At 37.9% G+C, this 25,851-nt stretch overlaps 1 protein-coding gene across 1 annotated transcript in view; it reads left to right on the plus strand.

Moving 5' to 3' along the window:
* Positions 1-25,851, plus strand: part of Rnf13 (ring finger protein 13) — a 105,287-nt gene that overhangs the window by 22,101 nt on the left and 57,335 nt on the right. The window contains exons 2-4 of the mRNA XM_032898353.1: positions 613-738; positions 5,229-5,309; positions 15,034-15,159. Of these exons, the coding sequence (XP_032754244.1) occupies positions 625-738; positions 5,229-5,309; positions 15,034-15,159 (321 nt within the window). The 5' untranslated portion in view covers positions 613-624. The remainder of the gene's footprint in view (positions 1-612; positions 739-5,228; positions 5,310-15,033; positions 15,160-25,851) is intronic.

Raw genomic sequence — 25,851 nt, forward strand, 5'->3', positions numbered from 1 at the left:
ATTTAAAGCAAAGTTGCTGTTTTCATACCATAATTTGATCGTAATCTTGTTCCTACAAAAATTGAATTGATTAACAAGTTGTGATATAACCATGCACTGTGGGGAAACATTTGTTTTGTGCTTAAAAGGAAGAACAGAATCACTGTGAACGTGCTACTATTAGAAGTAGCCTCTATCCCCCACACTGTCAGATTGAGCATACCCATGTGCTTGCAAGGCAAAGTCGGTCTCTATTACTGAACTATATCCTCAGCCCCATGTTGACTAAGTGTCCTAGTCTAGTCTCTGCAGACTCTGGTGATTTTTAAATACCTTTTATTTTTTTAAAGACAAGTTCTCTCTTTCTCTCTATGCAACCCCTGTTGTCCTCTACTTCTTGTGTAGACCTTAGCTGGTTTTGAAGTCACAGGGTTTAGCTTGTCTCTGTCTCCTGAGTGCTGGGATTAAAGGCATGCACTACAATGCCTGACTTCCAAATATGTCTTAATTTTAATATTAGCACATTTGTAATTTTAAAAGGTTATTTTTGTATGTTAGGAATTAATGTAGAAAATGATTTATTCCTGGGGAGAAAGCCCCAGGCTTTACAGTTATTTTTTCCTTATCTCCTAGGTGATTCACAAGATGCTGCTCTCCATAGGGATGCTCATGCTGTCCGCCACACAAGTCTATACCATCTTGACTGTGCAACTCTTTGCATTCCTGAACCTGCTGCCCGTAGAGGCAGACATTTTAGCAGTAAGTACAGTACAATGTATTCCAGTCTAAAATCATCTCTTAATGCTGTAAAAAAAGCTATGAATATATGATCTTATTATTTTATTAAGTATTTTATTTACATCCCAAAATTTGCCCTCCCTGCCAGTCCTCCCTCACAGGGTTCTTCTTCCTTTCATCCCTCTTTCCCTTTACCTCTGAGATGGTGCCTCTCCCAGATCCCTCTCCCCCATAATCTCTCACCCTGGGACATCAAGTCTTTACATGATGTGATCTTACAATGTGTTTATAAGCATGCCAAACCACACAATTTTTCTTGAAAATTGGGTGCATCTTATTCTCCTTTGCTTAATATCCAGTGTATACTTCATGTACATTAAATACCTGATAAATGGTGGATTTTTTGAGACTCTGAGCCCATTCCTACATCCTTGTGTTTTATATAGAATTTTACTGTGTTTTTTTAGTACTTGTATCTTCTATTTCCTTTTCCTTGAGAAGTTCTTACTATAATAATTCTGGCTATCCTGAAACCCACTGTGTAGGCCGGGCTAGCCTAGAAACCCCCTACGTCTGCCTCCTGGGTGCTGAGATTATAGGAGTATACCCCTACACCTGCTCCCCCTTTTCTTTCTGTCTTGTATAGCAAGCATCATGATGTTGCGAATACAGCAGCATTAAACATAGATGTTTGAGGTAGCATTATTTTCTTTTTTTTTTCAATTTGCATTCTTTTTATTGTATTACTTTTCTTTTTAAAAATTTTGTATTATATATTTCTTTACTTACATTTCAAAGGTTATTTCCCTTCCAGGTTTCCTGTCCATAAGCCCCCAATCCCTCCCCTACCTGTCCCCCATACGGGTATTCCCCATATACCTTCCCCTTATTGCCCTCCCCCGTATTCCTCTGCACTGAGGGTCCAACCTTGGCAAGAACAAGAGCTTTCCCTTCCACTGGTGTGCCAACAAGGCCATTCTCTGCCACATATGCAGTTGGAGCCCTGGGTCAGTCCATGCATAGTCTTTCAGTAGTGGTTTGTCCCTGGAAGCTCTGGTTGGTTAGCATTGTTGTTTTTATGGGGTTGCAAGCTCCTTCAACTCTTTCAATACTTCCTCTAATTCCCCCCAAGGGGGTCCTATTCTCAGTTCCGTAGTTGTAGCATTATTTTCTTAATTGCACTGGAACGATACCATTTTAGATGTTCTCAGTCTGCCTTGCTTCCATTGTATATATTAGTCAGAGCGATTGGTTACTTGGTGGTCAGCAAGGTGACATCCTAGGAAGTGGCATGGATGCATAGCATATGTAATGGTAGTCAAGAGCTTTGTTAACAGAGTTACAAGCTGAGTCAAATTCTTGTTCAGATTACTGAACATCTCAGTTCACAGTTAATTGACAATAAAAGTGGAAGTATAGGTCTATTTAGCAGGCCAGTAGTTTAAAAACCAGGGCTCCAGTGGCAGACTGCCTTGGTTAGATTCTTGGTTCTTCTAAGTTAACAGCACAAGTTGTTTTTGGTATTCTGTGTTCAGTATGCAAATGAGGGTAATAGTAATAATGTTTACACTATAGGGTGTACATGAATGAGGGTGACAGTAATAGTGTTTACACTATAGGGTGTACATTAGTGAGGGGGACAGCAATAGTGTTTACACTGTCAGGTGTCCATTAGTGAACACCTGTATTCTTAGCTCTGAAGGGTGCCACAGATGCTGTTCAAGCTAGAGGTTTATTTCTAAAAGTTTACCCAAAAGCAAACCTCGTAATAAGGTTGAAGAACACTTGTTTGATAACATTTCTGTTATCAAAGTACATGTTATAAAGTGCCACTTTTACACACTTGCTCTTTCTATATTGATCTAAATTAATTTATTCATTTTATATTGGTGTTTTGGGAGGGGTTGATGACCTCAGGTTTAATACAGAGCTGATTTTGGTTGAATATTAAAGTAGCAATACTTTAGGAGAGTAAATGTGAATTGTGGTAGTTGTTTGGAAGCCCTTAGTGACTAAAGTACCTTGTAAATCCCTCTGGAAATATGAATTGCTGTTGCAATAGGAAGTCAGTGTAGAGTGGTCCCTGAGTATATCTGGTGGACCCAGGTACGATCCTGGACTGGGTACCCAAGTCAGCAAAATGAATGGTTATAGCTGTATAGTGAGAAGCAAAGGGAAATGCCAGGTTTATTAAGACATACAAAACTGCATCACCCAATCCTGTGCTGTCTGCTGTGGTAGCTTAAGCTCTGTTTGCTGTGTCAGCTCTCACTGTGGACAGTGACGTGACTTGAGGGTGAGCCCAAGAGACTTGGCAGCTGTCAGGTGTCCTGGTTGAATGGTGCTTATTCTGTAGGAGAGAGAAAGATGTCTGTGTCTCAGTATAGCCATGAAGATTATGATGCTAAATAAACTCCAGTGCTACTTATGTATGCCTCTGGCGGGTGATGCAAGAACACGGTTGTCCAGCAGGTGATTGATTTAGAGTGGCATATCTGTCTACACAGATATGTGACCTCTATACTTTGTGACTCTAAGGCTTACTTGATCTTTACATCTTTTAAAAAACAGATTTATTTATTTTTATTTTATGTGTATTTGGGGGTGTGTGGATATATGTATGTGCACTACATGGTGCCTGTGGACGCTAGAAGAGGGTGTTGGATCCTTTTGAACTGGAGTTATAAGCTGGTTTTGAGCCACCATGCAGGTGTTGCTAGGAATGGAGCCTGGGTCCTCTGCAAGTTCTCCTAACCTCTGAGCCACCTCTTTAGCCCCTGCAGCTTTGTGTGTGTGGTGATTAGTGCGTTTACTCCCTTTGTAAGTGTGCTCTGTGTTTGATATTTATGACATGTAAATGTGTCCAGTGTTTTCTATTTCTATAGGCTATGAGCACCGATCTTAACTTTTACTATAAAGTTACTTGGTTACTATCTACACTTACTTTCTTGTATTGCTCTCGTTTCCCTACTTTCTCTGTAGCAGACTGATTATTAAATGATACAGCAGACGTACATCACAGTTAGGTCAGCACTGTTATTGTCTGAATTTTTGTGTGTGTATGGTGTTGGACATGGAACACAGGGTGTTGTGCATGCAAGGAAGGCTGTACCACCGTATCTCTAGTCTTCTATTTTCTAAAAGCACACACTCTTCCACAGTAGGAGACTTAAATATTGTAGCACGAGAACCAATATCTATATGAAAAATGGAAATTTTTGAATAACCTGGGCTAGTGAAATGGGTAAGATGCTTACTTCCCAAGTCTGAGACCTGATTTTAATCCCTGAAACCCAGGTCAAAGTAGACACGATGAACTATCTCCACCAAGTTATCTCTGACCTCCGTACGTGTGCAATGGCGTGTGCATACCATTCCCAATAATACATTAAATCTAAGTGTTTCAGTCGATATTAAATCGATGGCTTCAGCTTTCCCTTTTTATGTGTTCTACTGAATGTAGTCCTTAAGTCAGGGGTTCATAACCTGTGGGTTGTCACCCCTTTGGGAAGGGCAGGTGTGTTGAATGACCCTTTCACAGAGGTAACCTAAGACATTAGAAAACACATTTACATAGCGACTCATAACAGTAGAAAATCTACAGTTATGAGGTTGTAACGACAATTTCTTTATGATTTGGAGTCAGCACAACATGGGTAGCTGCATTCAGGAGTCACAGTGTTAGGAAGGTTGAAAGTTACTCTTATGCACAGTGGAGCACTTATATAAAAACTGATAATGCAGAAGAGTATGAGCTGAGGCTGCTTTTTTCCTGGGGAGAAATCATCTTTCATAGCTCTCACCAGAAATCTTGCAAGTCTCTTCTATTAAATCAGGCCCTTAGAGCTTAGAGAAAAGGAAATGGAACTTTTCTTAAAATAATGAATAGGTGTTTTTTTCTTTTTTTTTTATTGATTATTTTATTTATTATATTTCAACTGTTGTCCTCCTTCCCGGTTTCCCCTCCATAAATCCCCTATTCCTGTCCCTCTTCTCCCTGTCTCTATGAGGGTGCTTTCCCACCCTCCTATCCACTCCTGCCTCACTACCCTAGCATTCCTCTACACTGGGACATTGAGCCTTCTCAGAACCAAGGGTCTCTCCTCCCACTGGTGCCCAACAAGGCCATCCCTGCTGCATATGTGGCTGGAGCCATGGGCCCCTCCATGTGTACTCTTTGGTTGGTGGTTTAGTTATGGAACTCTTTTGCTGGAAAGTATATATCTGGAAAGTTCCTTACTAGGGAGTTATCTGTACCTAGAAAACAGTAGATGTATAATGTTACTGAATTATTGTTGGTGTTTGATAATACATGAAGTTAAAATAAAATTTAAATGGTTTATGTAAATTATATTTATTCTTGCTATTTTAATTGACGCTCCTTTTCTATTTTGTGATAAGTTACAGTAGTAAGTAAGAATTACAGAAATGATAATTTATATGATTTAGTAAACTCTTAAATGTAATATATAAGTTGATTTTAACTTGATTCTTTTAAATTTTATATTTAGTATAATTTTGAAAATGCATCTCAGACATTTGAGGACCTTCCAGCAAGATTTGGTTATAGACTACCAGCTGAAGGCTTAAAGGTGAGAAGATCCTACTGGAGAGGCTCATGGGATTTAATAAGGTGCTTTTAGTGGTCATTTAGTAAATGAAAACATTTCTTAGTGAAGTGTAGTCATTTGAAAAGGTGGAGTTATTTGCGCTGGGCATGATGACACATACCTGTAAGCACTTAGGAAGATAGCAGCAACATAAGAAAAAGACAGTCCATGGTGCTGCATGGATTAATGCCAGCACTTGGAAGGCAGAGGCAGCTTGATCTCTGTGAGGTCGAGGTCAGTCTGGTCTACCTAATGAGTTCCTGGCTAGCCAGAGCTACACAGTGAGACCTTTCTTAGGAAACAAAAGCAATAGAAAAACAAAACCCAGTTTTGAAGAGGTGCATGTGAGGTGCTGGGTTTGGTGTGCACTGTGTTTGAACTTGTACACACAAACATGAAGAAGGGTGTGAAATTGCCTGGGACTGTGTTACTTAACATTAGGTAGGTTCACATTTGGCACATGATATGGGTTGCTATGTACACAGTTTTCAAAATGTGTGTATATATGTTTATGTAAATTCTTATGTATCAAGCCTTATGCTGTATTTACCGTCATAGAAATTTTCTGTTTGTTTCCTGTCCCCAAATTGCATCTCTTTATCAAGTTTTCTTGCTAATAGGAAAAGACCTTCAGTTTTATTTTTGGGGATTACTTGCAATGTCATGAAATACTGCGAATTTTGAACATCTTAATTTCTTGAAGTGTATATTTAGATATTTTAGCTTATTGCTATCATTGCTTCGTTGATTTTTATTTTCCTTTTTGATACAGGATCTTACTATGTAGCCTTGGCTGGCTTACAGCTCACTATGTAGACCAGGCTGGTCTCAGACTCAAAGAGATCCTCCTGAGTATTGGATTAAAGATATGCACTACCAGCCCTTAATCAATGTTTCCATCCTGATGTATTTATTTCTATAGAGTATGACTTCAAACATAAAAATGCTCTCTTTGTGGCCTACATCTTTTAAATTTTGGTATAGATTTCAGGTTACCCTGATTCTACAGTTAAGGGCAGTTAAAAATTCTATTTAATTTTAGAGACCATCCTTTTCTGTATACTGTGTTTAATATTGCATATAAAATATTCACTAGCTTGCCACAAGTATCCAATAAGGTTAAACACCTCAGTTTTCTGCTTCTCTCTCTCTCTCTCTCTCTCTCTCTCTCTCTCTCTCTCTCTCTCTCTCTCACACACACACACACACACACACTCACACATTAAGAGTTGGTTGACTATAAATGCTCTTTACCTATTTAAAAAAATTAACACATTTGTATTTTGACAGAGTTCTTTACATATTGGAGTATCGATTGTTTTCCACATAAGCTTCAGAATATTTTTTTCTTGAGTTTAAAGTTTCAGAAATTTTATTTATTTGAGTGTTTTCCTTCTTTCTCTGACACAATAGAAATTCCTTCCTCTTTCCAAAACAGCGTGAGGCCTATGTTGTATAAGCGAGACTACACTTGCATCTTGTTTTCAGTTTGTTCTCAGTCAGCATGCTGTCCATGGGCACAGCCACTTTTAGTTTTTCTATACAGAGTTTGATTATTAAAACTACTGTCACGGGGTTGGGGATTTAGCTCAGTGGTAGAGCGCTTGCCTAGGAAGCGCAAGGCCCTGGGTTCGGTCCCCAGCTCCGAAAAAAAAACAACCAAAAAAACAAAACAAACAAACAAAAAAAACAAACTACTGTCACAATCATGTATTATATTTCATTGGAATAATATTTAGCAACAGGGAACATAGTAGAAAAGGAAAGCTTCCCTTTATCTCTCCCTTAGCTATTATACCTACCTGTCATATGCTCTTTTCAGAAAAGGATTACCAGTGACTTACTGGCCTTTGGGTCCTTTTCTGAATATGTAGCACTTTTTTAGCTCTTTAAGCTCATTACATTTATTTTGTGTGTGTGTGTGTGTGTGTGTGTGTGTGTGTGTGTGTGTGTGTGTGTGTGTGAGACAGGGAGGTCTGAGGACAACTTTCCAGTTACTTCTTTCCTTCCACCATGTGGGTCCCAGGAATTGAACTTGAGTTGTCAGACTTGGCTGCAAGTACTTTTTTCTATTGAGCAATCTCAACTTGGCCCTTTTTATTTTTTCTGTTCATAAGTTTATAAAATTATAAATTTAAAAAATGAATCATTTGCATATGTGAACTTTTTCTTCTTGTGGTTTTACTTGGAAAGGGCTTTGCGAAAAGATGATGACACTACTTTATGGATAAAACTCAGAACCAGTGTTAAGACTTTAAACACTTTAGCTCCCTTTCTGCTGTGACAAACACCAAAACCAAAAACCACTTAGGGAGAAGAGGGAAAATTGCAGTTTACTGGTTACAGCCTATCATTGAGGGAAGTCAGGGCAGGAATCTGAGCAGACATTTGAAGTAGAAATTTTGTTGGAAGAAAACTGCTGTTGGCTCATAGGTATAGCCTAGGACCACTTGACCCAGGTGTGGTGCTGCCTCCCAGGTGGGCTGGACTCTCACACATCAACCAACAATCAGGAGAATTTCCCACAGGCCCTCAATAGCGACTCTTCTCATGACTGTAGGCTATGCCAAGTTGACAGTTAAAGCTAAGTAGGAAATGCAGCTATTGGGTCCCCGAACCACATCAGAATCCTTTTGAAGTTTTAGCTCAGAGTATTCTGCTGCTGCTGCTACTCAAGCTATCAACTGGATATTATCACATGTGGTCATTTCCAAATAGCATCTGGGTTTTGTTGATTGGCAGTCTGTAAGCCATATAGATATTAACCACATATTTTGCTGAAATTCTTACCAGATAGGAAAGCTAGGAATATTGTATAATATTTTGTTGCTAATTTTTACCATGTTGAGAAGATGATACTTATCATGTAGGGAGATGTTTCAGAATATTTGTGGTGCCATGAATGGCAGATACCTACTTCACTAATTACTTTGCTCTTTGATTTTCCTACTTTTTCTATGTCTTATAGATCTTTCCACAGCAGCAACCTATAAAAATAGTTTGTTTTTTGTGTGCTATATAATATTTTAAGTTATAAGTGATCATAACTATTTCCTATTATAAGATATTCTGGTTTCTTTTCCTCTTTTTCTTTAGTTATTACAGTGACATTTCTAGACAAATGCCTAAATATATAAATACAACCTTTTGAGTCTGTTCAGTGTCACCTATATGTATATGTTCAGGGCTGACCACATGGTATTGGATAACCAATTAGGGGCCTCTTCGCTAGGACAACTCTTTCTGCTGTTCTATTAGCCTGCAGTTCTTTGCCTATGCACGCGCCCTGCTGAGACTAACATCCCCACTTCTGTGCTGGCATGCCTATGGTGTTGGACTTCTTCAGGTTTTGTTTAGGCAGCCATATTGTTGAGGTGTCTTGGGTGAAGCTTCTCTCTCATTTCTAGAAGGCACAATCTCACAGCAGATTTCTTGGCTCTCTGGTACTTACAGTCTTTCTGCCTGGTTTTCTAATTGTTTGAAGCAGAGAGGTGAACCAGATCCTGCTACTCTGTCATGGTTGGGAAGTAGACGTTAACTTAGCAATAGATAAATGCTAGTTATCAAATTCTTTAAAGATAAATTACCCAAAACTTCATACTTGAAGGAATTACAATGAAGTTCTTTGGAACTACATATTAACATTGTATAAAGTTTTCCTTCTTTTTTCTTTTCGAATCACAGTGTACTTCAAAACAAAGTATACTGGTTTAAAAACTTTTATTAATAAGCTTTTATGTTCTTAGACTATTATAAAACAAAGTCATTTCTAGTTCTTTTAATTTTTTCATAAATAATGTTTTTTATTATCTTTTGCTTATTTTATGTGTATAGGTATTTTACCTGCATGTATGTCTGTGCCACTCTGTGTGCCTTGGTTTCCAAGGAGCCCAGAAGAGGGAATGTGATTCATTCTGACTGGAATTAGAGTTGTGAGCTGCCTTGTAGGTGCTGGGCTAAACACAGGTCCTCTGGAAGAGCAGTGAGTGCTCTTGACCTCCGAGCTATCTCCCCATCCCCAGAAATAGAGGTTTTTTTTTTTTTTTTTTAACAATAAAAATTCTTATTTAGGTTTAGTCAGTACAGGTGAGATATACTGGAGTCACAGGGCAATATGCATTAACAGGACACAACAATTCATAAAAACTTAGTAACTATGCACACAGATTTCTTAAACATTCAGTTCAGCTAAAGATGAATGCACAGATGTATGGTGAAAAAACTATCTAACGCTGAAACTACTATAGGACTCCACGTCCAACTCTTTAGTGATAAAAACTACTGTACTGGGCACACTCGGCAGTCCTAAACCCACATCTACTCTAACAAGTCTGAATGGTGCATGAGTAACAACAGCGTGAGGAAGAGTGCCCTGACAGCACAGGTTCTAGATAGACACAGATTTATACAGACGTCATTGCTATAGATTCCCATTTACAACTTCACATTAACTCATATAAAAATAACTTGACCCTACACAAAATGTCCTTTTAGCAATGTTCAAAGTAATTAACTGTTACAATTTTCAAAGTGGCAGAGGTATTGAAGCAATTAAAAAAAAAAAAAAAACCAAACAAAACAAAAACACACCCACAAAAGGGTAAATTGTGACAAAAGTATGCATTAATTTTTGACAGTATCCTTCCCCCAATTAAATGACACTGTATAAAAATTTGCTGGAAAAATATTACAAAATTGAACCCTGTACATTTACACTTGAGTCCAAGCCATTCTGAACATGGCAGGAACCCACAGTTCGATTACCTTTCCCACTCACTGCTTTCTCCTCTTGAGGGTCATGACTGGAGTCTGTGTCATTTGAGTGATGTGTGAGAGAGTAGAAATAGAGTTTTAATAATATAAAATTAGCTAACTTATAGTGATTAGTTTTGGCATTTTATTCTTCGGAAGATTCTAGGCCATTGAAAGGCTTTAAAAATATCTTATCAGTTTTTTCCCCCCCGGAGCTGGGGACCGAACCCAGGGCCTTGCGCTTGCTAGGCAAGTGCTCTACCACTGAGCTAAATCCCCAACCCCATCAGTTTTTATTAAAATATAATGAGTTAGTTTTAATAAGTTATATAATCAACATAAGTGGTTGGGGAGAATCCTAGTAAACAAGGGAAGATGTAAATTTGAGACACTACAAGTATAGTATTTTCTAATCTTTTGATCCAGTAAGATTTAATCTTTAATTACTATATATTGTCTGATATTCAGAAACTATGAATCTCAGGCTTATAAGTAGGCATATGGTTTGGAATATTTAGTTTATTTTATTCTTCGTTCTAAGAGAACAATGCTTAGTAACAACATTTGTCTGAAATGTATTGAAACAGTTGTGATGGGTTTTCTGGAGACTTAATTCACTTTTCTAATGATGGGTTAATGTTTAGAACAAGATAAAAGCAGGTAGTTTTGTCTGTTGTTGTATTTTGTCATAGCATTAAGATCAGTTGACTGTAGTCTGCTTGTTTTTTGTCTACAAGCATTGACCGTGTCATACAGTATTTTCTTTTCTGTAACTACCTTCACAGTTAGGATTACTGCATCTACTGGCTGTGCCATTTTTGTACTTCATTGTATTTGAGTTTGTTTATTGTTTTAAAATATTTATTTTTTATGTTTATGTGTTGTTTTTGCATGGATGTATATACACTCATGACTTGAGTTTGATTTCTGAGACCCATATAGTGGAAGGAGATAACCAACTCTCAGAAGTTGTTCTTTGACCTCCAAACATGTGCCAATACGTTATGTATGCTCATGTGACATTGAATTCTTGATCTTCCCACCTATACCTCTCAAGTGCTGGCACTGCAGATGTTTGCTCAGCTGTATGTTCATCTTATGCTCATCCTCCCTCCTTCTTCCCTCCTCCCCCCCCCTCTCTTCCCTCTGTCTCTGTCTGACTCTCTCTCTCCTCTGTCTCTGTCTCTGTCTCTGGTCTCCTTGTATAGCCTGGGCTGGCTGATCTTGTATGTACTCCGGGTTGGCCTCAGACTCATTGACCCTCTTGCCTCAGGCTCTCAAGTGTGGGAATTGATTACAGACTTTTACTACCATGCCTGGTTTAATATCATTTTTATGTTCAGGTTATTCGACTCTTCCAATTAAAAATTGTTCACCTAAGCTATGCTGGAAATGTCCTGTTAGTTTTTAGTAATGTATACTACCTACCCTGTGACCTAACCTTTGGCAGTCTGTAATTCTACTTCTATAAATATATTTTAAACATATGCATATATGTGGTCATTAAAAACTTGACTAGAATGTTTATCTTATTTATTTTTTACCTTTTGGATTTTAAATTCTTTTATTAAATTTAGTTTTCTCTTATGTAATACATCCTCACTGCAACCCCTGCTCCACTTCTCCTTGTCACCGCCCTTAAGCTCCCTTCTCTCCCATGTCCACTCCTTCTCAGTTTCCCTTGAGAAAAGAGCAGGCCTCCCAGAGATACAAACAAAACATGGCATAACAAGGTACAATAAAATTAGGCACAAACCATATCAAAGCTGGGCAAGATAACCCAGTAGGAGGAAAAGGGACCCAAGAGCAGAAACAGAGACAAGAAAGAGTCAGACAGCCCCACTCCCAGTGTTCAGAATACCACAAACACAGAAGCTGACAACTCTAACCTGTATGCACAGGACCTAGTACAGACCCAGGGAGGCTTAGTGGGTTCCCAGTTCCGCCTCTGTGAGCCCCTATGAGCCCTGCTTCGTTGATTCTCTAGGCTATGTTTTCATGGTGCCCAAGACCACTCTGGCTCCTACAGTTCTTCCTCCTCCTCTTTCATGGGGTTCTCCAAGCTTATCTGAAACTACTTAAATATTTACCAATAGTGAGTAACTTGTGATATACGTCACATTTGAATACTAATTAGAAATGAAAACAGTATATAACTGTAGGATAAGTCTCAAAAAAAAAAAACACTGTACAGAAAATAGTCTACAAAAAGCATTTCTGTTCTGTATGTTTTTGTTTGTGTCAAACTTAAAATTAGGTAAAAACAAATATAAGCTGTTGGAAGTCCATAGATTGTCACTCCCTAACGGGAGCACTGACGAGTAGGAAGCTTCTGAAGTGCTGTTAATGTTCTGTTTTCTGATACAGATGTGTTCAGTCCGGGTAACTCAACAGGCTGAAAGACACTTACGCATTTTGTTCCTTGGGCTCCCTTCATGTTAAGTAGCTTTATAAAGTACTCCGGTTAGAAGCTAGGTGTGAGAGATCCTTAGAGCAGAGGAAGCATCCTCGGTGAGAGGAGATTGGACCCTCGAGCATGGGTTCTGGCTGAAGGTAACATCTTCTTGGCCACTCTTATTTCAGGGCCAGAGAGTTCTGCCAATTGGAAGATGACTCTGCTTTCTGATACGCTTTGTCGATGAGACAGACTTAATGTGCACTTATTTTTAAGTGACTCATATTTGAGGCTAGTAATAGAAAGCTATTTTAGCAAGTTGTGCTCTTCCGTATATTCCACAGGAATGATAATACTTAATAATTTAGGACACATCCATCAACTTAAGCAAAAAGATTATTTTAATGACTTTTAATGTATGTGTTTTTAAGATTATATATGTCTTGTGTTAACAATAGTGCATGGTTCATATGTAAAAGATGTATAAGCAAAATTCTCCATTTTCACTCACCTACTCTTTTGCTGGTTCTTTCAACCTCCTGAGTAGTTGGGATCCAAGCTTGTGCTGGAGCTCCTGGTTCCACAGAGTCTTCACTTGAGTTCTATGCCTTCTCAGTATGTGCTCAATTCAGTTGCTGTTAGAAATGAGTTGAAAAGGATTTACTGCACCATGGTTTGGCCTTATACTGTCTGCAGAGGCATGCAAAGGCTTTAGGGATTCAGATACAGAGTATAAGCATATATGGGGCATTTAGGCACCTTGAAAATGGCCACAGTTCTGTTTCTGGAACATTCAAATCCAATGTTGTTTGGAATCAAGAGAGAAATTCTGTGGGTGAACGAAGGACTGGTACTTATATTTTTCATCCCTGAAGCAGGTACAAACACTGTTCTTATCATAAGCCAAGCAAAACTCTTTTTTGTTTTTAAAAAGAAGAAATTCTGGGCTGAAGAGATGGCTCAGTGGTTAAGCACTGATTGTTCTTCTAGAGGCCCTGAGTTCAATTCCCAGCAATGGTGGCTCATGACCACCTATAATGAGATCTGATGCCCTCTTCTGGTGTGTCTGAAGACAGTGACAGTGTACTTATAAATAAATAAATAAATAAATAAACAAACTAAAAAAAAGAAGAAGAAATCCCTAAATCCTAAGATTTGGTTCAAGGGGCTAGTTCTAGCACCATGCAGAACTTTGAAGATGTTATACCATAGCTTTCTTTGCTTATTTCTTTCTAAAATTTGATGATTTTAGGTATTTATTGGTTCACTATGTTAAGATCACTTGGTTTTTGTATTTCAGTCTGTTAATATAACTTTTCAAATCAATACATTTTCTGATATTAGACTATTGTACATTTTTTGCTGTTTTTAAATTTTTAAATTTATCTTGCTAAAAACTTTACAATTTTAATTAAATTTTGTTAATTTAAAAAGTTTTTAAATTTTTATTTAGGTTAATAGATAAGTGGATGAACTTCATGTTGACATTTCATTCACACGTGGTATTATATTCTTTTCCTCTTGGTCCCCATCCTTGCTGCTTTCTTCTTGCCTGTCATCTCACTATCTCCCTGTCTCCCATTGTCCTTCCTTCTGTAGCTGTGTGGTACACATTGCATTACTCTCTCTTCACCTCTTCCCCACCCCATAAATTCTTTTCTTACCTCCTCATGGTTCCATTAAATATGCATGTGCACGTGTGTATAAGCACAACACACACACACACACACTCACACACACACACACACATGCAAGAATACACGCACGCACACACGCACGGACACATGCACGCACACACATGTACACAAATGGGGTCTCTCTCTCTCTCTCTCTCTCTCTCTCTCTCTCTCTCTCTCTCTCTCTCTGTCTCTCCCCCCTCCCCCTAGATTCCATATATGAGAAAAAGCATGGACTGTTTCTGAGTCTGACTTATTTTGCTTACTATAATACCTGAAAATATCAGGATTTACTTTTTTTAGCTGAAGAAATTCCATTGTTATAACTTCATTTTTAAACCAATGCATTACTTTACTTTTCTCTCATGTGTATATAGTATGATTTTAAAAATATTCACCTCATTCATGAGCTTGATCTCTGATTTTTAACTATTAAAAATGTAAAAATTAACATATTTGTACATATATCTTTATATACTCAGAAGAGTACTAATATAGAAAAATGTCCAGAATACTTTATTTATAATGTAATGTGTGCCTTTTTGTTTGATAATGTAAGACATAAGAGCTAACTCAGATGTTTGGTTTAGAACATTGTTAGGAAACACCAGCACACTATCTTTGGTATAACTGACTTATGTGTAATCCTAAAAAATGTTAACATTCTGAACCTTTTAAAAACAAAACCCAGAAATGGTTATGAAGGCAAACTCTACTTTAAAATTTCTGGGACTGTGAACAAACTGTTCCTACCAGAAAATACATCTGGATTAGAGTAAAGCATTGAAATGACAGACATCTGTCTTAATGAAATACATCTGTATAGTAAGCTAATTGACTCATTGAGTGAAACAGAGATAATTTATTACTAATTCTTTTTCAGGGTTTTCTGATTAACTCGAAACCAGAGAATGCTTGTGAACCTATAGTGCCTCCACCACTGAAAGACAATTCATCTGGTACTTTTATCGTATTGATTAGAAGACTTGATTGTAATTTTGATATAAAGGTAACATTTTCTTTTTGATGTTATTAATGTTTTTAGTTAATTTAAATTCTCCATGTATCAGGAAAGATATGTCAGTGTATTAAATTATTCAGATTAAAATAAGAATGGGGGGGGCTGGAGAGATGGCTCAGTGGTTAATAGCACCGACTGCTCTTCCAGAGGTCCTGAGTTCAAATCCCAGCAACCACATGGTGGCTCAACAACCATCTGTAGTGAGATCTGATGCCCTCTTCTGGTGTGTCTGAAGACAGCTACAGTGTACTTACATATAATAAATAAATAAATCTCTTTAAAAAAATTAAAAAAAAAATAAGAATGAGGCCTACCCAAGGAAATAGAAGAGAAGGTTGGGGAGAAATTTTACTTGAATTTCATCTGTTTCAAAATGAGCTTTAAGTATTTAGTGGCTAGTGGGAAATGAGAAAAGGAAGTCACCATAACTTTTGAGAGGCTTAGTTTTAGCAAGACTGAATACAGATTGCTACTGTTGGTGCTAAGAATTCAGCTTGGTTGGATTTTTTTTTTTTCCATCTAGAGCTGTAATTTAATAGTGGAATGTTGCTTGATCTAATCTAAGAATGGAAACTTAACTTCACCCTTCAATTCTATACCTTAGAGTTTATATTATGCACAAAATGCTTAACTCTTACCTTTATCAACACTGCCATGGATACATTTATTCTTTTCCTGTATTGGGCTTTGTCTCCCTACAATTGGGGGAAGCAGATAGTAAAGAGAACTCAATGTAGAACTTACCTTGCTTTTGTATTTAGTACTAGTTAACAACAACAACAATAACAACAACCACAACACAGTCTCTTTATGTAGCTTTGACTGTCCTAGAACTCTATAGACCAGGCTGGCTTCACAGGGATCCATCTGCTTCTGCCTCTGCCTCTCCCTCTTCAATGCTGGGCTTAAAGTCGTGCACCAGTATCAGTATGTCTGACTGTCACTATATTAAAAGGAACATTTTCTAGGCTAGTTATGTCAGCTAAAGTTAATTTGAGCAAAACAAAAAAAAAATGATTTGTGAGTCAACCACCTTTAGAATCAGAACCGATTGTGAGAATTCTACCACAATCAGTCAGGAGTGATAAAGAAATAGAAGTAACACATAGAACACAGCTTAATTGGCTTAGTTGGTCAACCAATTGGTCATTTGATGATGGCTTCATTAGTCTCAGTGGCTCCTGCCACCCTCAAAGCCCAGTTGGGATCTTAGAGCAAACTGTGACCATTAATTTCTTGTAAGAGTCTATTACCAGTGAGGCTCTGAGGGGTGGTCTCAGTTCATTGTGGACTAATTGGCAGAAGAACTGTGCTGAGTCTATGTGACAAAAAACCTCAGTGTTATTGCTAGCTACATCCAAAGCTCCCTCACAGAGTAGACACAATATGCTGTTTCCACACATTTCACACACTTTGATCATACTTGGTCTGCTCAACAAGAAAAGTCATTCTGAACTTTAGCTCACAACTTTCATTACGTGGAAGAAATGAGACTTCTATAAAAACTCATAAAAGAATAAAATCTAATTATAAAGGGACCTGAAAATGTAGAGCTTTGCACAGCATAAGTATCATTGCTATTGTCTATTAGTTCCCTTTAAATAAGAAATCAGTTAGTGTGCAAGTCAAGTCGGGGTTGCCTATTCTCAGCGTTGTTTATGGAGCTTTAACTAGGACTATTTCAATATTGACCTGGAACTACACTTAATACAAACTGTCCCAACTAAAATAAAGTTCAATAACAGATTAAATTTTTTTCTATAAGGAAATTAAAACTAAACCAATGATATTGACTCAAGGTTATTAATGTGTACTGTAATTTCTGACATAGTACAGTCTTCAGTGAAAAAGAAACTAGGATGTGTCGTTGTTTGATATACTTTTCTTTTTTTTTTTTTTTTTTCTTTTTTTTTTCCGGAGCTAGGGACCGAACAGGGCCTTGTTTGCTAGGCAAGCGCTCTACCACTGAGCTAAATCCCCAACCTTGATAAACTTTTCTTATTAGACGGAGATTGGAGACAGTTAACTTAGGAAGTGAGGAACTCCCGTTGTTGCCTATTCATTTTTAAGGAGGGGTTGGGCAGGCATATTAGCTTACTATTTATTATCTATGCCATAACATGTCCTCATCATGAGCCTGGGTGTGTCTAACAGATACCCTGCTTTCCACCTCCTGTCCTTAACTTTGTGCTGCAGCCACACTCCATGTGGGGCATGTTGACAGCCCTTTTATGTTTTATGTACTTTTTCTGCAATGCCTCACATGTCCAAGGTTTTTGTCCACCATGATCATTATCCTCCCTTTACCTGGTTATTTATGTGTAACTAAACATGCTACTTCCTCTGGAAGCGTCACTTTTCTTTATCCTCTCTGGGTTACTAGTAGAGGTTCATTAAATCAGTCCATGCAACAGTTAGCTTTCTGCTTTTGTGCATAATACATCCTTAAAGAGTATATATGTGGGATGCAAGAGAGAGGGCTTGGCAGTCAGAGTACATATGGCCCTTGTTGAGAACCTGAGTTTAACTCACAGCACCCACAGTAGGAACCTTATAAATGCCCGAAACTCTCGCTTTTGGGGATCTCATGCCTGTAGCCTTTGAGGGGATTTGCACATATGCCAACACACACGTACACATAGTTAAAAATAAAACTAAATCTAAAAATATATATGTGGAAAACTTGTAGACATGTTTAAATTAAGCCATTTTTCATTTTAGGAAGGAAGATTTTAACATTTTTCCCCATTAGATTTCACCATATAAACAGTCTCAAATGGATAAAATTTTTAGTTGGTTGTACATGTTTTTTCTTCAATGATAGACTTAGTGACTCTCAGGTGATTTTCATTGATTTTTACCTTCTTCAAACTTCTATTAAATACAGATGTATTAGTTTAGGGGAAAGTGGTTCTAGTCAAGGACTGAAAACACATTTCAAACATTTGAACCTCAAATGCCTATTAGGACCTTGAATATAGGTTCCGGACATCAGGTGTCACCTGTTGACACTGCATAATTTTTCTCATTTTAGATAAATATAAGGCAAAGATGGCAAAAATGGTAGTTTGAAAGAAATTTAATTATTGGTAAATGGCATTTATTTAGTGACTCAGTATCAGTTGAAAAATTCTGCTGTGGATTAAAAAGGGCAATTTAATTATATTAGTATGTGACGTAGAAAACGCAGGCTATTCCTAATAGTAATAGTTGTTGACCACCTATCACGGTAATTTAAGGAAGGGTAAAATTCTCTTAGGTACTGGAGAAACATATAATTTTACCTCAAAGAGAATTTCTGATGAATAAGTATCAGCTTTTGATTAGAAATCACTGTTTTTCGAGCTCCAGATTGATTATTATATACAGCTCTATATTATAGAATCTAATTATTTATAATGTAGATTCAAAATCTTTTTTTAAATTTTATATAATATTTTTCTAATAGTGAATAATAGTGGTCCATTTATGTCTATTTGTAATTTTGTATGAATGCATTGACTTAAGCAAATGGTAGAAAATTAACTTATATGTATATTCCCCAACCACAGGATCCTCAGATTGCTCTGCTCTGCCATGATGAATAATGAATGTTTAGGCAAGAGAAGGATGACATGCGACCAAATTATCAATGAGAATAAAGTATCTTGTAAAAGCATCTTACAGGGATGGGTCCAAGATTCCTAGGAGTTAGTTTTCATCTGCCATCACCTCACTGGGTCCTAGAGGTTTACCTCACAGTCAGGCATGGCAGCAAGCACCTCCTTGCTGAATGGCTTTCTCCTCCTCCTCCTTCTCCTCCTCTCCCCTCCTCTTCCTCATTATTATTTTAGATACATTCTTAATATGTAGTCATGCTGGCATGACATTTGTCATGCAGCCCAGGCTGGTCTTGAACTTGCAGTGATCCTCCTGCCTTTATCTTTTTTCTTGTACTTAAAAAATCTTGTGAAAGGAAACATTATTTCTTCAGGCCAGGAAAAACCAAAGGAAAGCATTTTCTACCTCTTGTTTGAGACACAGTCTCATTATGTATGCCTGCCGCTGCCTTTTAAGCACCAGAATTAAAGTTGCGAGCCACCATGGCTGGCACATTTCTTTTTGTGAAGAAAGAATATTCTTTTTATCCAGTAACAACATTTTTCATTTCTTGCTTGATGCAAGCTTATCAGGTTTTTTGTTTGTTTTGTTTTTGATTTTGTTTTTTTATTGGATAGTTTATGTACTTACATTTCAAATGTCATCCCCTTTCCCGGTTCTCCCCTCTCCCATTCCCCCTCCACCTGCTTCTGTGAGGATGCTCCCCTCCCAACCACCCACTCCTACCTCAATACCCTGGCATTCCAATAAACTGGGGAAATGAGCCTTCACAGGACCAAGGGCTTTTTTTGTTCCCCTCATGTATATTCTTTGGTTGGTGGTTTAGTCCCTGGGAGCTGTTGGGGGTCTGGTTAGTTGATATTGTTCCTTCTATGGGGTTGCAAACCCCTTTAGCTCCTTCAGTCCTTTCTCTAACTCCTCCATAGGGGTCCCTGTATTCATTCTGATGTTTAGCTGCAAACATCTTAATCTATATCAGTAAGGCTCTGGCAGAGCCTCTCAGGAAGCATCCATATCAGGCTCCTGTCAGCAAGCAGGAGTGGCATCAGCAATAGTGTCTGGGTTTGGTGGCAGCATATAGGATGGATCCCCAGGTGGGGCAGTCTCTGGATGGCCTTTCCTTCAGTCTCTGCTCCACTCTCTGTCCCTGTATTTTGTTCCCTCTTCTAAGAAGGACTGATGCATCCACAGTTTGGTCTTCCTACTTTGAGCTTCATATGGTCTGTGAATTGTATTTTGTGTATTCCAAACTTTTAGGCTAATATCCACTTATCAGTGAGTGCAAACCATGTGTGTTCTTTTGTGACTGGGATACCTCACTCAGAATATTTCTAGTTCCATCCACTTGCCTAATAATTTGATGAAGTCATTGTTTTTAATTGCTGAGTAGTACTCCACTGTATAAATTTACCACATTATCTGTAACCATTCCTCTGTTGAGGGACATCTGGGTTATTTCCAGCTTCTGGCTATTATAAATAAGGCTGCTATGAACATAGTGGAGCATGTGTCCTTGTTATATATTGAAGTACCTTTTGGATATGTGCCTAGGAGTGGTATAGCTAGGTCTTCAGGTAGCACTGTGTCCAATTTTCTGAGGAATCATCAGACTGATTTCCAGAGTGGTTGTACCAGCATGCAATCCCACCAACAATGGAGGAGTGTTCCTCTTTCTCCACATCCTCACCAGCATCTTTGTCACCTGAGTTTTTATCTTAGCCATTCTGACTAGTGTGAGGTGGAATGTCAGGGTTGTTTTGATTTGCATTTCCTTGATGACTAAGGATGTTGAACATTTCTTTAGGTGCTTCATGGCCATGGCGATATTCTTCAATTGAAGATTCTTTGTTTAGCTCTGTACCCTGTTTTTTAATAGGGTTCTTTGGCTCTTTGGAGTCTAACTTCTTGAGTTCTTTGTATATATTGGATATTAGCTCTCGGTTTTAAAATTGGTAAAGACCTTTTCTTAATCTGTTGGTTGCTGTTTTGTCCTATTGACAGTGTTTTTTGCCTTACGGAAGCTTTGCAATTTTATGAGGTCCCATTTATTGATTCTTGATCTTAGAGCATAAGCCACTGATGTTTTCCTCAGGAAAATTTCCCCAGTTCCCATGTGCTCTAGGCTCTTCCCCACTTTCTCTAATATTAGTTTCAGTGTATCTGGTTTGATGTGGAGGTCCTTGATCCACTTGGACTTAAGCTTTGTAGAAGGAGACAAGAATGGATCAATGCATTCTTCTACATGCTGACCACCAGTTAAACCAGCACCATTTGTTGAAAATGCTGACCCTCCCCTCCCCACACAAACACACTGCATGGTTTTAGCTCCTTTGTTAAAGATCAAGTAACCATAGGTGTGTGGGTTCATTTCTGGGTCTTTAATTCTGTTCCATTGAGCTACCTGCCTGCCTCTGTACCAATACCATACAATTTTTAATCACTATTGCTCTGTAATGCAGCTGGAGATTTGGATGATGATTCCCCAGAGGTTCTTTTATTCTTGAGAATACTTTTCACTATACTGGTTTTTTTTTTTTTTGTTATTCCAAATGAATTTGCAAATTGCTCTTTCTAACTCTGTGAAGAATTGAGTTGGAATTTTGATGGTGATTGCATTGAATCTGTAGATCACTTTGACAAGATGGCCATTTTTACTATATTAATCTTGCCTTTCCATGAGCCTGGGAGGTCTTCCCATCTTCTGAGATCTTCTTCAATTTCTTTCGTCAGAGATTTGTAGTTCTTGTCATACAGATCCACTTGCTTGGTTAGAGTCACCCCACACTATTTTATATTATTTGTGAATATGGTGAAGGGTGTTAGTTCCCTAATTTCTTTCTCAGCCTGTATATCCTGAGTAGAGGAAGGCCACTGATTTGTTTGAGGTAATTTTATACCCAGCCACCTTGCTGAGGTTGTTCATCAGGTTTAGGAGTTCTCTGGTGGGATTTTTGGTGTTTCTTAAATATACTAATCATATCATCTGCAAATAGTGATATTTTGACTTACTCCTTTCCAATTTGTATTCTGTTGACCTCTTTTTGTTGTCTAATTAATCTGGCTAGAACTTTTAAGTACTATATTGAATTGGTAGGGAGAGAGTGGGCAGCCTTGTCTAGTCCCTGATTTCAGTGAGATTGCTTCAAATTTCTCCCCATTTAGTTTGATGTTGGCTACTGGTTTGCTGTATATTGCTTTTATTATGTTTAGGGATGGATCTTGAATTTCTGATCTTTCCAAATTTTTAACATGAAGAGGAGTTGAATTTTGTAAAATGCTTTTTCAGCATCTAATGAAATGATCATGTGGTTTTTTTCTTTGCGTTTGTTTTTATAATGGATTACGTTGATGGATTTGTGTATATTGAACCATCCCTACATCCATGTGATGAAGCCTACTTGATCATGATGGATGATCATTTTGATGTGTTCTTGGATTCAGTTTGCAGTAATTTTAATTGAGTATTTTTGTATCAATATTCATGAGGGAAATTGGTCTGAAGTTCTCTTTCTTTGTAGGGTCCTTTAGTGTTTTAGGTATAAGTCTAACTGTGGCTTCAAAGAACGAATTGAGTAGTGTTCCTTCTGTTTCTATTTTGTGGAATAATTTGAAGAGTATTGGTATGATGTCTTTGAAGGTCTGATAGAATTCTGCACTTAACCTACCTGGTCCTGTTTTGGAACTGTTTAGATGGTTTATCTGATCCTGATTTAACTTGGATACGTGGTATCTGGCTAGAAAATTGTCCATTTCCTCCAGATTTTCCAGTTTTGTTGAATATAGGCTTTAGTAGTACGATGTGATAATGTTTTGAATTTCATCAGTTTCTGTTGTTATGTCTCTCTTTCATTTTTGATTTTGTTAATTTGGCTACTCTCTCTGTGTTCTCTGGCTAGTCTGGCTAAGGGTTTATCTATCTTGTTGATTTTCTCAAAGAACCAGCTCCTGGTTTTCTTGATTCTTTGTATGGTTCTTTTTGTTTCTACTTGGTTGATTTCAGCCCTGAGTTTGATTATTTCCTGCCTTCTACTCCTTTTGAGTGTATTTACTTCTTTTTGTTCTAGAGCTTTTAGTGTGATGTCTCTAGTTTCCTTTTGGAGGCACCCAGAGCTATGATGTTTCCTCTTAGCACTGCTTTCATTGTGTCCCATAAGTTTCGGTATGCTGTGCCTTCATTTTCATTACATTCTAAAAAAGTCTTTAATTTCTTTATTTCTTCCTTGACCAAGTTATCATTGATTAGAGTGTTGTTCACTCTCCATGTCTTTGTGGGCTTTCTGTTGTTTTTGTTGTTATTGAAGACCAGCCTTAGTCCATGGTGATCTGATAGGATGCATGGAATTATTTCAATCTTCTTGTATCTATTGAGGCCTGTTTTGTGAGCAATTACATAGTTTATTTTTGCAGAAGATACCATGACATGCTGAGAAAGTATTATATTCTTTTGTTTTAGAATGAAATGTTCTATAGATATCTGTTAAATCCATTTGGTTCATAACTTCTGTAGGTTTCTCTATGTCTCTGTTCCATTTCTGTTTCTATGATGTGTCCATTGATGAGAGTGGGGTGTTGGGGTCTCCCCTATTATTCTGTGTGGTGCAATATAAGCTTTGAGCTTTAGTGAATTTCTTTTATGCATGTGGGTGCCCTTGCATTTGGAGCATAGTTGTTCAGAATCGAAAGTTCATCTTGGTAGATTTTTCTTTGATGAGTATGAACTGTTTCTCCTTATCTTTTTTGATAACTTTTGGTTTAAAGTTGATTTAATCGATATTAGAATGGCTATTCCAGCTTGTTTCTTGGAACAATTTTTTCCGCCTTTTACTCTGAGGTAGTGTCTGTCTTTGTCAGTGAGGTGTGTTTCCTGTATGCAGCAAAATGCTGGGTCCTCTTTCTGTATCCAGTCTGTTAGTCTATGTCTTTTTATTGGGGAATTGAGTCCATTGATGTTTAGGGATATTAATGAATAGTGATTGTTGTGTCCTGCAATTTTGGTATTTAGAGGTGGAATTATGTTTGTGCTTGTCTCTTTCTTTTTTTTGTTTCATTGCAAGATTACTTTCTTGCTTTTTCTATGGTGTAGTTTCCCTCCTTGTGTTGGGCTTTTCCATCTATTATCCGTTGTAGGGCAGAGTTTGTAGAAAGATATTGTGTAAATTTGGTTTTGCCATGGAATATCTTGATTTCTCCATCTATGTTAATTGATGGAGTTTTGCTGCATATAGTAGCCTGGGCTGGCATTTGTGTTCTCTTAGGGTCTGTCTGCCATCTACCCAGGGTCTTCTGGCCTTTAGAGTTTCTTTTGAGAAATTCGGCATAATTCTGATACAACTGCCTTTATATGTTACTTGACCTTTTCTCTTTACTGCTTTCAGTATTATTTCTTTGTTTTGTGTGTTTGGTGTTTTGACTATTATGTGACAGGAGGAATTTCTTTTCTGGTCCAATCTATTTAGAGTTCTTTAGACTTCTTATATTTTCATGGGCACCTCTTTTTTTTTTTTTTAGGTTAGGAAACTTTTCTTCTATAATTTTCTTGAGGACATTTACTGGCCCTTTAAGTTGAGAATTTTCCCTCTGTTCTATACCTATTATTGTTAGGTTTGATGTTCTCATTGTGTCCTGGATTTCCTGGATGTTTTGTGTTAGGAGCTATTTGTATTTGGCATTGTTTTTTAACTATTGTGTCAATGTTTTCTATGGTATCTTCTGTCCCTGAGATTCTCTCTTCTATCTTTTGTATTCTGTTGGTTATGCTTGCATCTATCACTCCTGATCTCTTCCCAAGGTTTTCTATCTCCAAGGTTGTTTCCCTTTTTGATTTCTATGTGTTGTTTCTATTTCTATTTTTAGATTCTAGAAGGTTTTATTCAATTCCTTCACCTGTTTGATTGTGCTTTCCTATAATTTTTTTTAATGGGATTTTGTGTTTCATCTTTAAGGGCTTCTACTTGTTTACCTATGTTCTCCTGTATTACTTTAAGGGAGTTGTTTATGTCCTTCTTAAAGTTCTATATCCTCGTCATTTGGATTTTTAAATCCAAATCTTGCTTTTCTGGTGTATTGGTGTATCCAGGACTTGCTCTGGTGGGACAACTGGGTTCTGATGATGCCAAGTAGCTTTGGTTTCTGTTGTTTAGATTCTTTTTTTTTTTTTTTTTTATTAACTTGAGTATTTCTTATTTACATTTGAGTGTTAATCCCCTTTCCCGGTTTCAGGCAAACATCCCCCTAATCCCTCCCCTCCCTTCTTTATGGGTGTTCCCCTCCCATCCTCCCCCATTGCCGCCCTCCCCTCAACAATCATGTTCACTGGGGGTTCAGTCTTAGTAGGACCAAGGGCTTCCCCTTCCACTGGTGATCTTACTAGGATATTCATTGCTACCTATGAGGTCAGTCCAGGGTCAGTCCATGTATAGTCTTTAGGTAGTGGCTTAGTCCCTGGAAGCTCTGGTTGCTTGGCATTGTTGTTCATAAGGGGTCTCGAGCCCCTTCAAGCTCTTCCAGTTCTTCCTTCAACGGGGGTCCTGTTCTTAGTTCAGTGGTTTGCTGCTGGCATTCGCCTCTGTATTTGCTGTATTCTGGCTGTGTCTCTCAGGAGAGATCTACATCTGGCTCCTGTCGGCCTGTACTTCTTTGCTTCATCCATCTTGTCTAATTGGGTGGCTATATATGTATGGGCCACATGTGGGGCAGGCTCTGAATGGGTGTTCCTTCTGTGTCTGTTTTAATCTTTGCCTCTCTCTTCCCTGCCAAGGGTATTCTTGTTCCCCTTTTAAAGAAGGAGTGAAGCATTCATGTTTTGATCATCTGTCTTGTGTTTCATGTGTTCTAGGCATCTAGGGTAATTCAAGCATTTGGGCTAATAGCCACTTATCAGTGAGTGCATACCATGTGTGTTTTTCTGTGGTTGGGTTACCTCACTCAGGATGATATTTTCCAGTTCCAACCATTTGTCTATGAATTTCATAAAGTCATTGTTTTTGATAGCTGAGTAATTTTCCATTGTGTAGATGTACCACATTTTCTGTATCCATTCCTCTGTTGAAGGGCATCTGGGTTCTTTCCAGCTTCTGGCTA

Source organism: Rattus rattus, chromosome 3, assembly GCF_011064425.1.
Source record: "Rattus rattus isolate New Zealand chromosome 3, Rrattus_CSIRO_v1, whole genome shotgun sequence".
Classification (NCBI taxonomy): Eukaryota; Metazoa; Chordata; class Mammalia; order Rodentia; family Muridae; genus Rattus; species Rattus rattus.